Raw genomic sequence first — 15078 nt, forward strand, 5'->3', positions numbered from 1 at the left:
TAACAGTGTTTAACAGTGATATTATTTTCATTTTTGGGTGAACTAACCCTTTAACATGTTTCTAACGGTTAGTGAGGAGTAAGGGAATGACAATGCATAAATGGACATCATCGCCATTCGTGGCCAGATCTCCTTAAGGTACGTTTGATATTATTGCTTGTGGGTAGAGCAGACAGTTGAGAGTCCTTCTAAAGGACGGGATGCTTAATATGTTCCCTTCAGATTAGGTTGACCATTAGAGCTTTGGCCAAGGGATAGGTATGGTCAGATTAGCAGTACTTTAATTGCACACTTAATTTCCCAGCACAGTAAGTAGGCATTTGTTCAGTATGTTGCAGTGAATTAACATTCAACACCATGATGCAGCGTTGAAGTTCCACTTCTTAGGTAAAGTATGTAACCCGGCTCCCTGAGAAGGGGAACGAGACGCTGTCTTGTTGCCATACTTCAGGCATGTCTGCTTGTCTTCCTTCAGACAAAATGTGGAACTGATGACATGTTCTTCAGCTGCTTGTCGGCACAACAGTGACATCATCTGTCTGCCGTAGCCAATCAAAATTGGCATGTATTCACACATGCTTTAGACAGCAGTTCGCACATCTTCCCATAGTGTCAACACCATGACGCAGCATCTCGTTCCCCTTCTCAGGGAACCAAGTTACATACATGACCTTTTCTCCTATACTAAATTGAAAAGTAACTGCCAAACATCTAATTATCCTGCATACCATTGTCATGAGTAGCCTGACAGTCTTGCTGACGTAGGAAGGTTTAATGTCACATTATGCAGAATATGCACTAATAATGCTGATGATTTTGAAAGGCTTGGAAAGTGACATTAGTTGAAATGAGCATTAAGGAAATATTTTTTTTGTGACTACACAGTCTAAAATGGCATTATTATTCTTATACTCTTAATTTTCTTTTCTCTCTTCTCACCAACATCTTCCATCCTCTTTCTCAAATTTAGTTTTGGCTAGCAAATTGTAGCTTGTATAAAATATGCCAAAAAGAGAGCACTTTTATAAAATTCAACATTCACTAAATTAGATGCTGAAATGTATGCCATGGGACCTCCCACTACTCTGTGCAATGTTAATTGTGAACACTAGATGGTAACATTGTGACATATTCAATGTTAACAGCAAAGCTAAGTAATAATCAGGCTGTTTAAAGATTGTTCTAACTGTTATAGTGCAAATCCTGTGACCCTCACTTTTTGGCCAGCCTATGCCTGACCATATGAAATGTTTAACCTTAGGATAAACTGTCATAAGTCACTTTGTAAATGTCATAAAAAATTAAGCAGAGCTATAAACCCACATTCCTCCGGTTTCAAAGACAAGGCTTAAGCTTGGTCCCAGAATTAAATGCATGTTTGAGCAGTTTTAAGTGAAAGCAACTTGCATTGACATATCAGTGTCATAGTCAGTGTCAGTGCCATTGTTTTGTCTCATGATGCACACCAGTAATTTTTTTCCCCTCTCTTTTTTAAGGAACTTTTATCAAATCTACTTAATCCTGCCTTACCTCTCTGTGAAACAAGGCCATTTTTGGTCCCCAAATTTATTACAAATATAGATATACAATAAAACAATAAAAATGTCCTTTTATTGGATAGTGACAGAGCAGCAAGTTTGATTCCAAATGGTTTGATAGTCTAGTGTAGAAATAGAGGCAAGTGAGTATCAAGTAACAAGTACAATCTAAATATATGGTTTTGATATTTTTATGTACACTATGTAGCAGATTAAATGATACTGATGGGAAAAACTAAAGTAAAAAAAATGCACAAAAAAAGAATTGAGGAGACCATTTAATAAATTCTGTTCATTTTTAATATTCATTTCCTTTGAAAAATATAAATTCTAAAATAATTTCAGCTGTTTTGTTCTAAAAAGTCACAAAACTTGATTAAAAATGTATCAGTTATACACGCTACAATTAATATTTAGCATTGTTTAAACGTTCAAGAATTTCTCCAGACATGCTTTCACAATAATTTCATGTTTTATGTACCCCCAAAAATATAAGTTAAAAATCTTATACTTACAAGGTTAAAAGAAGCTGATTTTGAAAATACAGTTTACTATCTGTATGATCAATTGATTTTTTGTTTGCTTGTTTTTTTTTAAAGAAAAAGGAAAAATTATGGAAAGATGGGAGAATAATGACAAATTAGCAGGAATCAACATAGGATTTTGGGTCCTGGAAGAATCAAGTCTCAAGGAAAACATGTTTCAGACGTGCACTGTATGACATATTTCCCTGTCCACAGCACAAATGTTCTCTGAAAATCTTCATTCAAATGTATGTACCACTTTGTTGACATTTTATGACTTATTTTAACAAACGACAATAAGACATTCAATGGCTAGACATGTAAATAGTGCACAAAAAATAATAATAATAAAAAAAATCTTAAACCTAAAGGAATTTCATGTATTATTGCAATTCAGGTTTAAGCCACTTAGGTAAATAATTTGCAGGACAATATGGAGTACATGTAGGTTTACAAATGTAGACTTTTTATGGTTTCCATAACCAGGAAAGGAAGCAAAAGCCTAACAAGACTTGAAATGCAAAATGAATTAATCAAGCTTATTAGAACATGTTTGCATAATTAGGCATAAATATTGTTTGTTAAATGAAACAAATTAAATGTAAAACCACATTATATTAAATGAAACTATGAAAAACAGCAGGTTCAATGCCAATCAATTACATTAAATCATCATTAAAAAGTTAATCAACAGTTAAATATTACAATATATTATGTCACAGTTGTTCTCTCTCATCATAACAGAAGTCATTTGCTGAATAGTTTGCTCAAGATATACACTAAAAAAAGATCAACATTAAAATCTCATGCTGTGCAATAAAAAAAAAAAAAAAAATGGAAAAAGTTGTTTTCTTTTTACATAACGCCTACCATGCGAAACAGAGGTAGAGCAGCAAAAAATAAAGGAAAAGGAAAATAGTGGCATGTTAAGTGAATCCGGTAGAAAGATTCATATTGTACTGAAAAATGGAGGATGTAGTTCTGGAATTGTGGAAAAACAGCTACAGCATTTCTCTACAGCTCAGCACATGAAACAATGAACTGAATTGCATAGTAGTTTAGGGATTACAACTTGCAAACCATAATGATTAAGTGAGTGGAAGACCAGTGTTCTTCAAGCCGTTCACAGAAAGGATCCGTGATGGGGAACAGTCTTTACAAAATATCCCTTGGCAAATGGCTTTCTGCAAATTGGATAAGCTTAATAAAATCTATGCTGCAGATTGGCTGGAGGAGTTATATGGACGTCTCAGACCCTCGACTCCTCCAGTAGAAGCCACTGCTGTCATCTGGGTCCATGTCTATTTTAATCTGAGGCACATTTAATGGCAGTCTCTCTGAACTGAAAAATACACATGAGTAATCAGTCAACTTCCTCTAGGTATTCAAATTATTGCCCAGTAATTTCTTTGAAACAATTTAACTTGTGGTTCAAACACCTAATGCATTACTGAACAACTAATAGAGGTGATATCATGTAAGCATGATGAAGCCTTGACAAATTATGATGTTGCCAGAAATAAAGTGGCATTCATTGTCAGCATCCTTATTGAATAGTAATGCAAACCTTGTTTTTTGTATTAAAGGATTAGTCCACTTTTAAATAAACTTTTCCTGATAATTTACTCACCCCCATGTCATCCAAGATGTCCATGTCTTTCTTTCTTCAGTCGAAAAGAAATTAAAGTTTTTGATGAAAACATTCCAGGATTTTTCTCCATATAGTGGACTTCAATGGGCACCAAACAGTTGAAGGTCAAAATTAGTTTCACTGCAGCTTCAAATTGTTCTACACAATCCCAGATGAGAAATAAGGGTCTTATCTAGTGAAACCATCGCTCATTTTCTGAAAAATTGAAAAAAAAAACTGAAAATTAAATAAGTTTTAACCAGAAATGCTCATCTTGAACTAGCTCTCTTCTTTTTCTCCTCTATTAGAATTCCAGCAGTGTAGACACTGCTAAGTGTATTACTGCCCTCCACAGGTCAAAGTTTGAACTAATTGTTATATACTATTGAACTAGCATATTGCATATAAAAATGAGTTCAAACTTTGACCTGTGGAGGGCAGTAATACGCTTAGCAGCGTCTACACTGCTGGAATTCTAATAGAGGAGAAGAAGAAGAGAGCCAGTTCCAGATGAGCATTTCTGGTTAAAACGTATATAATTTTCAATTTTTTTTTCAGAAAATAAGCAGTGGTTTCACTAGATAAGACCTTTATTTCTCATCTGGGATCGTGTTGAACAATTTGAAGCTGCAGTGAAACTAATTTTGACCTTCAACTGTTTGGTGCCCATTGAAGTCCACTATATGGAGAAAAATCCTGGAATGTTTTCATCAAAAACTTTAATTTCTTTTCGACTGAAGAAAGAAAGACATGGACATCTTGGATGACATGGGGGTGAGTAAATTATCAGGAAAAGTTTATTTAAAAGTGGACTAATCCTTTAAGTATGCAAAAGCTGAACATGGATCTAATAATTTGAATTAGATGTTCTTAAGGGCACATTCTTCACAACTTCTCATATCCCCTGTTGTTATCCATCCATACTATAAATATATGTATAACTAATGTGCAACAGATGCATACCTTGACATTGGGCTGGTCTGAAAGTAGCGCCGCTTTTCAGCACGATGAATATCTGTCAAGGAATGAAGGGGACTTTTCTCCTGCAAGAGGGACACATGGTCCATTATTAGCACATGCATGACTTCAAGTTCTGCTGAACACAAGCACTGTACACCTCCATCATGCATTCACACCATTCAGGATGAATGGCACCAGCACAGTTTTCACAGTGGAAACATGCAAAAAAAAAAAAAGGCCAGAATCACTGAAGGCGTTAAAGGATTTTATATCAAGTGAATGCTGTGATTTCATGAGATTATTTTTGATTATCATTTTTGTTAGATAATTATTAATTTTACTACAACTATAAATTAAGATGTTAAAAGTTTTAGTACACAGACTAATTTAATTATCTTGAGTTTCACTGATGTAAATCAATGACTGAATCAGTGAATGTTAAAGGAGTGATATTTTCTGTATCTTCAATCTCGATTAACAAGATTGGCAAAAAAAAGAGGATTTGAGAGCAAATGCAACAAATAAAGCAAAATGATTACGACAGGAAAGAAGAGGTAATGAAGCTGTCATTTGCCATAGACTCCACAGGTATTATGTGACAGAGGAGCAAGTGGTAGCGTGCACCGCATGCAAATGGAAGAGAAAGCAAAATGCTTGTGCTGAATCATTAAAGAGGTACAAGTTGAGTCGAGGCCCTAGGTCTGGTCTACTCACTGTCAGAGGCCTTATCTCCTAAAAAAGGCTCCTGCTCCATCATGTCCATTGGGATTTTAATGCTGGGGACATTCTCATTGTAAGGATAGTCAGACTGCACAGGAAGAAACGGTCAAAAAAAGCTTTAGGAGCTGAACCTACATGTACCAGAGTAGTTCACACCTCCTCTTTCATGACCGCCCACATCTTCATAGTATTAAACTGAACTAAACAAAATAACCATACAAAGAAAATTGATAGCTTTCTGACAATCATACAAATTTGGAGCGTCACTGAGATTCAGACTTAGTGGTTTTTAATTTTACAGTCTTTCTGCTTTGTTATTGGAGCTATTTAAAAAAAAAAAAAGAAAAATGAATAAATAAACATCGATCAATCATTTAAAGGGTTTAGTTCACCCAAAAATGAAAATTCTGTCATTAATTATTCACCCTCATGTCGTTCCACACCCGTAACACCTTCATTCATCTTCGGAACACAAATTAAGATATATTTGATAAAATCCGATAGCTCTGTAAGACCTCCATTGAAAGCAAGATAATTAACGCTTTCAGATGCCCAGAAAGCTACTAAAGGCATCTTTAAAACAGTTCATGTGACTACAGTGGTTCAACCTTAAAGGATTAGTTCACTTTTAAATAAACTTTTGCTGATAATTTACTCACCCCTATGTCATCCAAGATGTCCATGTCTTTCTTTCTTCAGTCGAAAAGAAATGAAGGTTTTTGATGTAAATGTTCTAGGATTTTTCTCCATATCATTCATTTCAATGGGCACCAAACGGTTGAAGGTCCAAATGGCAGCTTCAGTGCAGCTTCAAAGGGCTTTAAACGACACCAGACGATACCAAACGATGAATAAGGGTCTTATCTAGCAAAACGATCGGTCATTTAAATTTTTTTTTTAAAAAAAGTTTACGTTTTATAAGCACAAATGCTGGCTTTGCTCTTTTCTCCGATGCGCGTTCGTGACGTCACGTAATACGCAATTACGTTGAAAAGGTCACGGTTGACGTAGGCGTAGCAACCACAGTTTCATTCGCTCAGGATTGTGTATAGGAAATCTATGAAAAGTCACAAATTTCTGTCCTGACAAAAAATTTCTTTTAGGCTTTCTAATATTAAAACACCCAGGATACGCACACCTTTCAAGCGTGAGTTTAAAATATTCTAACTGACCGCCAGAGTGAGTTTTTTTTAAGGCGACCCTTATTTTAGAACGTTTGCCCTTATTGTTTCCATGGTGACGCGTGCGTGTCACGAGCGCTGAACGTAGCCACAATAACACTGTATGAGAGATGGATCACTATTATTTTGTTTTTCCTTTTTTATTTAAAATATTCGCAAACTTGCTTACATGTTTTCAACTATATGATATTCCGATTCTCAAATATGTGTGAGTGAGTGTGTTTTGTCGTTTAAAAACCTTTATAAATTATCTTTATCTTGATCTATAATGCGAGACGGGCGCCGCCATCTTAGTTTGCACTGCAGTTCACAGAGTTCTGTCAGTCTGATTTACAGCAGGTGAATACATCAATTTCTCCTGAAATATATGCAAGTAAGTGGCTGGTGAACTGGAAGAATAAGAGAGTAAACTTTATAGTTACTTATTATGTGTGTCTGATATGAATAAATGTCAGCAAATTATATTTGAATTCACTGTTTATTGATGCTTCCACTGACGTCTGACATCAGTGTGTATTTTATAAACTCCAAATGTATTGTTTAATGGTGCTTATGCGTATTTAAATGTCTGAAACCTTAAAAGAAACATTATGTGGCTGAAAACACTGCATAGCTGTGATGACAAGAGAGCGCGCGTCCGTCTCGCAGCCAGAGCGCGAAAGCACAGTTTGAATCTAGCAGTTATGTGACGTCGCTGAACATTCTAAATCCCATATGTGGAACCGTACGCCCAGGGGCACTGAAATAAACATCCCATAGGTTGGAACGTACCACTCAAAGGGTTAAACAATAAACTGACACAAAGACATTTGAATATGTGTATACGATCCTCCTTGTAATGTAAACGCTGACTCGATACTTCCGCCTAAGTCAACCGTGACCTTTTCAACGTAATTTCGTATTACGTGACGTCGCGAACGCGCATCGGAGAACAGAGCAAGGCGAGCATTTGTGCTTATAAAACGTAAACTTTTTTTTTTTTTTTTTAATGACCAATCGTTTCGCTAGATAAGACCCTTATTCATCGTTTGGTATCGTCTGGTGTCGTTTAAAGCCCTTTGAAGCTGCACTGAAGCTGCCATTTGGACCTTCAACCGTTTGGTGCCCATTGAAATGAATGATATGGAGAAAAATCCTAGAATGTTTACATCAAAAACCTTCATTTCTTTTCGACTGAAGAAAGAAAGACATGGACATCTTGGATGACATGGGGTGAGTAAATTATCAGCAAAAGTTTATTTAAAAGTGGAGTAATCCTTTAATATTATAAAGTGACGAGAATACTTTTTGTGTGCCAAAAACAAAATAAAGACTTTATTCAACAATATCTAGTGATGGGCGATTTCAAAACACTGCTTCATGAAGCTTCGAAGCTTTACAAATCTTTTGTTTTGAATCAGTGGTTCGGAGCGTGTCTCAAACTGACAAAGTCACGTGATTTCAGAAAACAAGGCTTTGTCACGTCATAAGAGTTTCGGAATTTCAATGGTTTACCACTGGGGGGCGTGACTTTGGCAGTTTGATACACGCTCCGAACCACTAATTCAAAACATAATATTCATAAAGCTTCTAAGCTTCATGAAGCAATGTTTTGAAATCGCCCATCACTAAATACTGTTATTTAGTTTTTTTTGGCGCACAAAATATATTCTCGTCACTTCAAAACATTAAAGATTGAACCACTGTAGTCACATGAACTGTTTTAAATATGTATTTAGTTGCTTTCTTGGCATCTGAAAGTGTTAATTATCTTGCTGTCAATGCAGGCCTCGCTGAGCCATCAGATTTCATCAAAAATATCTTAATTTGTGTTCCGAAAATGAATGAAGGTCTTACAGGTGTGGAACGACATGAGGGTGAGTTATTAATGACAGAATTTTCATTTTTGGGTGAACTATCCCTATAACTGTTAAAACATAACGCGTATCATACACCGGTAAAAAAGTAATCAATTAAAAGGCCACTCAGTAGGCTAAACGTATTTCTCAAAGTCTAAAGTGTTCATAATAGTAATATAAAAACGAAAGCTGGTGGCATTTTTCAGGACACTCACATCTTCCATGTCACTGTCTATGCTCCCTTGTTTCTTCTTTTTCTTTTTCTTCTCATCTTCCTTCTTTTTCTTGTCCTTCTCGGGTATGACATCATCCAGGAAGCTGAGGTCATGCTGGGAGAAGACATAGTCCAACGCCTTCCTCACAGCAACCAGAGCCAAGATCTGACCAATGAGAATACAGTAAATGGTGTCTTTTCAGTTAGCACATATACTACAGATGATAAAACAGAAGTGTTTTACACAAATATTGCACTTGAGTGTCTATTTCTAGTGGGCTGAAATAATTGACAGGTGATTTTTATCCACTCTTTGAAGTCATGAAGCTTAATTTTGCAGCCTGCTTCTAGCATTAATGTTTGTTAAATCACAAATAGGTGAAAGAGGTGACTAACCATGACGGGAAAGATGATGGCCGCCACAGTGGACTTGAGGATCCAGAGGAGTGCCAGGCAGAGTATCTGGACAAAGGTGAAGAGATGGACCTTCCTCAATGGGACATGCCGCAGGTAGATCAGGTCTGGCTGGTGTTTAGCAGGCATGAGGAGCAGCTTGAGCCGGTCCATAAACTGAGAACAAAAGAGCAATACTCTTCAAAAAAAAAGGCAGTTTTCTGTCAACTAACTGTCAACCGATTTCAAATAGTGATTGTTAAAATGATTTAATGCTTTTGGAAATACCTCATATGATAGTGTGTATGGGTTTAAGGCTTTCTCAATTCAATTTTGAATAAACTCACCTGCACTCCGTTGAGTGAAGCAACACCCATGTAGAGGAAGACTCCATACAGCACTGGCATGGGTATGAACTATGGGAAATAATGATTCAATCATTCAAAGCCATTCTGGGTTTGAGAAAAGAAAAAGAACATCACATGCACGCAGCAGTGCATTTGGCACTACTGCATTGTATTGTTACCTTGAGGATAGGAGACATGAACACAGACAGACCGGTGAGAAGGAAGACAAAGACACCAGTGACTCTCTGTTCCCTGAAGAGGAGAGAATTAAAGCAAACAAGTAAATAAATATTACAGCAAACACACACACACACACACATATATATATACACACACAGTGGTGGTCAGAATTATTGGCACCCTTGGTAAATATGATCAAAGATGACTATAAAAATAAATCTGCATTGTTTATCCTTTTGATCTTTAATTCATAAAATAAGCAAAAAAATCTAACCTTTCGTTGAAGGAAAAGAATTGAAAGTGGGGGGAAACTCACATTATGAAATAAATGTTTTTCTCCAAAACACGTTGGCCACAATTATTGGCACCCTTTTATTCAATACTTTTTGCAACCTCCTTTTGTCAATATAACAGCTCTTCTGAGTCTTCTATAATCAGGGATGTAAACAGGTAAGGAGGAAAAAGAGGTGCGAACATTGCGTGGGGCGGGGGCATGCTGCGCACGTAATTTCTTTTTAAAGATATTGGCTTTACATGCTCATTTGTAGTCCCTTAAATGTTCAAAACTGCATTTTTTCTTGCAAAAAATTAACATGTTGCAACATTTGACAAAAAAAAAAAAAAAAAAAAAAAAAAAAAATCAACATTTGGTTAAAATCTCATGTAATAAATAATGAAATGCTATGCAGGATATACTTGTAAGACCCCCCTACCCCCCATAAAACACTTTCTCATTGGATCTATTCAAATCCCCACAGGTGAGCTATTTTGATCTCAAAAAGGTGAGTTCTCACCTAAAGGTGAGGAGTTTGCATCTACGTATAATGCCTGAATGGTTTGGAGAACATCTGACAAGAGATCAGAGACCATTCCTTCATGCAGAATCTCTACAGATACTTCAGATTCCAGCTCCATGTTGGTGCTTCTTCTCTTCAGTTCACTCCACTCACAGATATTTTACTCATAAAAAATTCTAGAGGTGCCAAAAGAGGTGCAAATAATTGTGTTTTGGAGAAAAACATTTATTTCATAATGTGATTTTCCCTCCACTTTCAATTATTTTCCTTTAATGAAAGGTTATATTTTTGCTAATTTTACGAATTAAAGATCAAAAGGATAAACAATGCAGATTTATTTTTATAGTCATCTTTGATCATACTGTATTTACCAAGGGTGCCAAAATTTTGACCACCACTGTGTATAAAAACACACACACACACACATATTATATATATATATATATATAATATGTGTGTGTGTGTGTGTGTGTGTGTGTGTGTGTGTGTGTGTGTGTGTTTTTATATTTTTATATTTTTATATATATATATATATATATATATATATATATATATATATATATATATATATATATATATATATATATATATATATAAAAACACACACACACACACACACATATTATATATATATATAAAAACACACACACATATTATTTATATATATATATATATATATATATATATATATATATATATATATATATATATATATATATATATATATATATATATATATATATATATATATATATATATTTCAGCTGATGACACAGCCAAAAGTACAACACTGTTCAAAAGGTTTGTAAGATTTAAGATTTAAGTGTAAGGTGTAAGTCCCCTTGAACCGGAAGTTGCAAATGGCTTTTCTTCAGTGTTGTGACGTATTTCCAAATGAAATGGAATATTGAATAGAGGGCAGTAGGGGTGGAACGATACGCTCAGGTCACAATACGGAGTTCACGATACAATACGTATCACGATATTTTGAACAAAATGAAACAAATTCAAATAAGATTTATTTAAAAAACCTTCTGTATTCAAATTAACAGCTGAATAGGTCTGTCTGTCACTGAAAAAAAAACATGGTAAAATTACCGAACTTAGAATTAACAATCCTAAGGGACCGTTCACATATCGCATCTAAAAACGCGTGAAAGGTACCGGTTCTCCTTCTTTCCAAAGTGCTTCCGCTCCCGTGGTGTTTGTCGTTGCTATGCAACCATGAACTGCGCCAAAGACTATAGATTAACACAAGACGTGTGTCACTCGTATTGTTTTGAATGGGAGAAAGTGTAACGTGCAATATGGCGGAATAAGTCCCGCCTTCTAAATAAGAGCCAATCACCGACTGGTAAAGTCATCGCGTCACTGCAGCAGCCGTTAGAAGCACCGGTTTCTATAGAAACAGTCTGCCTCTGAAACATGGCAGAAGAGACGCGCATTTAGGTCTGCGCATGCGCATTAGCTTGATCCAGCCTAAAAAATACATTTTTTTGTCATGATTCGAGTGTTTGGATAAAACATTTATAAGACAGCTGTTGTCAGATTTAATTGGTGATTTCAAATATGGAATGTAATCATAAGGTTGGCGAACAGTTTTGGAGAATTTGATGTTTCCCCATTCAAAGAGATAGGGCATGATGCCCAGGATGCCCGAGAGGCGTTTCAAAGATGGCCGCCGAGTGAAATGACTTGTCTTAAAGGGACTTTGACTGCGCTCGCCAAGAGGAGTAGGACATTTCAGCAAAGGATAAATTGATTTCTAGCCCTTGCATTAGCTTTACTACTAGATATATTTATGGAGATAAGATATAAAAACCACCCTGTACAGCTATGATCAGCTGTTCGGCTGAGATTTCGATGTTTTGTTACGGAAAGGCCATAGCTGATCGGTTGGTTCTTGTCACATGGCCTGCGGTGCGCTTGTGGCATTCTGAAAAGTTGAGAATTTTTCATCTCGATGCGCCTGGAAAACGCGCTGTATGCGCGTCGCGACTGCGTTGCTCACATTATGAGCGCGCCTACCGTGCAAGAGGTGCAAAAGACGCAATATGTGAACGGCCCCTGACAGAACTTCTTAAAGCAAAGCATTGAAAGCATCTTTTGCTTTTCTGTGAGCAAAACCGTTGCTGTGGCACTGCGGTGAAAGAAGGCCACGACTTTTCTCACGCGACCAAGCAAGAGACTGACGCGAGAAACGTTTAAACCTGCTTGCATGATTCGATGTGTGTGCGAAACACTTACTGAACTAGAGAGCTGATTGAGACACACCCTTAATATGCGGTGACAACCTGGCTTCTCTCACTGCCACTGTTGCAGAGTAGGTCACGTCGGCAGCTCAACCAATAAGATTAGACTGCGTCATATCGTAAAAGTATCGCCATCACTCTACCATACATATCGTAACATTTTTGCATCACGAAATATCGTACTGCGATATATCGTTACACCCCTAGAGGGCAGGGTTTTACTTTTGCGCTCCTCTCCATCTCTGCCTCATAGCTGACTAACGGTCGGAGAGGAGTGTTTTAAGCGTTTTCAACTCACGCCGTCAAACTGACGTCATCAGGGAAGGAACGCCATTCCAAACTGGAAGCAACTTTTCGGATTTTGATTAAAGATTACCGCGACAAACTATTTTTTTCTGTGTATTAACTTGCACGGATTAATTGTTCACCACAAGACTAGTAATATGCACTAACAAAGTAAATAGGGTCAATTTTGATTTCATGCCGACTTTAATGTTTTTAAATAAAAAAATACAGTAAAATCTGTAATATTGTAAAATATTATTACAATTAAAAATAACGGTTTTGTATTTTATTTTATTTCGAAAGGTAATTTATTCTTGTGATAACAAAGCTGAATTTTCAGCATCATTACTTCTTCGGTGTCACATGATCCTTCAGAAATCATTCTAATATGCTGATTCACTGCTTAAGAAACATTTATTCTTTTATTAACCCTTGCACTTTTTTTTTTTTTTTTTTACAAACTGATACATTTTCATAGAGTTCTTTGATGAATAGAAAGTTGAAAATAACATTTGTTTGAAACATTTTTTTTAAATGTCCTTGATATGTGATATTTGATCAATCTGATGCATTCTTGCTGAATAAAAGTCTTACTGACCCCAGACTTTTGAACAGTAGTGTATGTGGACACCCCCTTATAATTAGCAGGTTTGTCTATTTCAGCTGCACCCATTACTAACAGGTGTATACAGCAATTAAAGCATACTATCTTCTCAGACAAACAAACATGTAGTGTATCATTGTTTTAATTATACAAAGAATTCAACTGGCAGATGCTTTTAATCAACAGTCACTTGCAGTACACTTATTATAGTAACAGTCCCCCTGGAGCAGCTTGAAGTTTTTCAGTTCCTTGGTCAAGGGCATAAAGGCGATCGTTTATGAGTTTAAATGTGCGACCTTGCAGTTACCAGCTCATATCCTTAACCATTAGACCCCAATTATGAATGATTACTTCTAATGGAAATAGTAATTATCATTATTATCTCAAATAGTTTGGGAAACATATTGGATTGGTTAACCAAACCAGAGAAGTGTTAAAAATACGACCTTAATACTGGTGGTGTGTTTTCAGCAGAACTCGGCCTGTACACGTTTGTTCAGCTTACAGCTGCATCAATAAAGCCCCCTAAAGTTCAGTTCAACATGCAGTTTTTAACAGGCGCCCCACTGAGCCCAAATCTGTAGTCAACGAGTGATGCAAAAGCTCTACTGTTAAAGTCATATCCTTCAGTTTTATGCTATGACGCTGTACAAATACACAGGAATCATCTAAATCATCCTATCTTTTATATGCTTTACAACATACCTGACACCCAAAAATTTGGGCTGTTCGCCAGGGGCAGATGTCTCTGTCTCCATCTTCAAGCTGTCAATGTGGGCGATGGAAATAACCGTAGCAGCTACATACCATGGCAGACCCATGAAAGAGCACACCGCTAACAGCACAGCAACCCAGAACAGGTCCAAATGATAGCCTGCACCTTTCTGCTCAAGACAAAGATAAAGGATGGTCACAAAATGGTATTAGAGGAGTCAAAAACATTTGATAACTGATAACAGTGGTTGGTGACAGTTTGCAGGAATAGATCACCCAGTAATGATTTTTAGCAGCCTCTTGTAGCTCTAAACGCTGTTTTTTTCCCAAATTAACATAATCTGAGGAGCTCTTTTTACATTTTTCCAATGTCCTGATCATTGTTTGTCAAGGTCCAAAACAAACAAAGCATCACAAATTTCCATTTCCATGTACAAGTCCAGACTTTGGTTGGAAAGGATATTTACACCAACTCCACCACTGTTTTATGGTTGAAAGAGAAAATTTGAATTTACAATTTAGTAAGTGGGACAGTGGCATGGAGAATAAAAATTCAGCTTTTGATGTGCAGGTCCCAAGTTCAAATCCACCTTTTCCCAAACCTATTCTTCTCCCTATTCCCATCGCATATCAGCTCAGAGAGAGGTGATTAGGGTGGGTTTTAGGCAAGTAAGGTCCCAATATGCAGCATCCATTTATTATTTTATAAATATATAAACACTGAATATGTTATTATATACTTTTTTATTATATACTACAATACGATGAGATGCAAATAGTATCTGCCACGATTTTGCACTTAGTAAAAATAGAATCTAACTCTACTTATACATGCAAAGATTTTTTTTTTTTTTTGCTATTTACACTATTTACATCTATAGTCCAAATAGCCTCTGCCTAA

At 36.2% G+C, this 15078-nt stretch overlaps 1 protein-coding gene across 7 annotated transcripts in view; it reads right to left on the reverse strand.

Moving 5' to 3' along the window:
* Positions 1–1815: 1815 nt before the first annotated feature.
* The window catches only part of slc4a4a (solute carrier family 4 member 4a), a 73134-nt gene continuing 59871 nt past the window's right edge, over positions 1816–15078 (reverse strand). For 4 of the 7 annotated variants that reach the window (XM_048189098.1, XM_048189099.1, XM_048189095.1 and 1 more), the window contains 7 exons: positions 14169–14347; positions 9525–9597; positions 9346–9414; positions 9002–9175; positions 8607–8771; positions 4656–4735; positions 1816–3404 (listed from right to left, as the gene is read on the reverse strand). In XM_048189098.1, the coding sequence (XP_048045055.1) occupies positions 3299–3404; positions 4656–4735; positions 8607–8771; positions 9002–9175; positions 9346–9414; positions 9525–9597; positions 14169–14347 (846 nt within the window). In that variant the 3' untranslated portion in view covers positions 1816–3298. Of the gene's footprint in view, positions 3405–4655; positions 4736–5366; positions 5461–8606; positions 8772–9001; positions 9176–9345; positions 9415–9524; positions 9598–14168; positions 14348–15078 lie in introns of all 7 variants that reach the window. The other 3 variants (XM_048189101.1, XM_048189102.1, XM_048189097.1) reach the window with 1 other exon arrangement.

This window comes from Megalobrama amblycephala, linkage group LG4, assembly GCF_018812025.1.
Source record: "Megalobrama amblycephala isolate DHTTF-2021 linkage group LG4, ASM1881202v1, whole genome shotgun sequence".
In the NCBI taxonomy this organism is placed as follows: Eukaryota; Metazoa; Chordata; class Actinopteri; order Cypriniformes; family Xenocyprididae; genus Megalobrama; species Megalobrama amblycephala.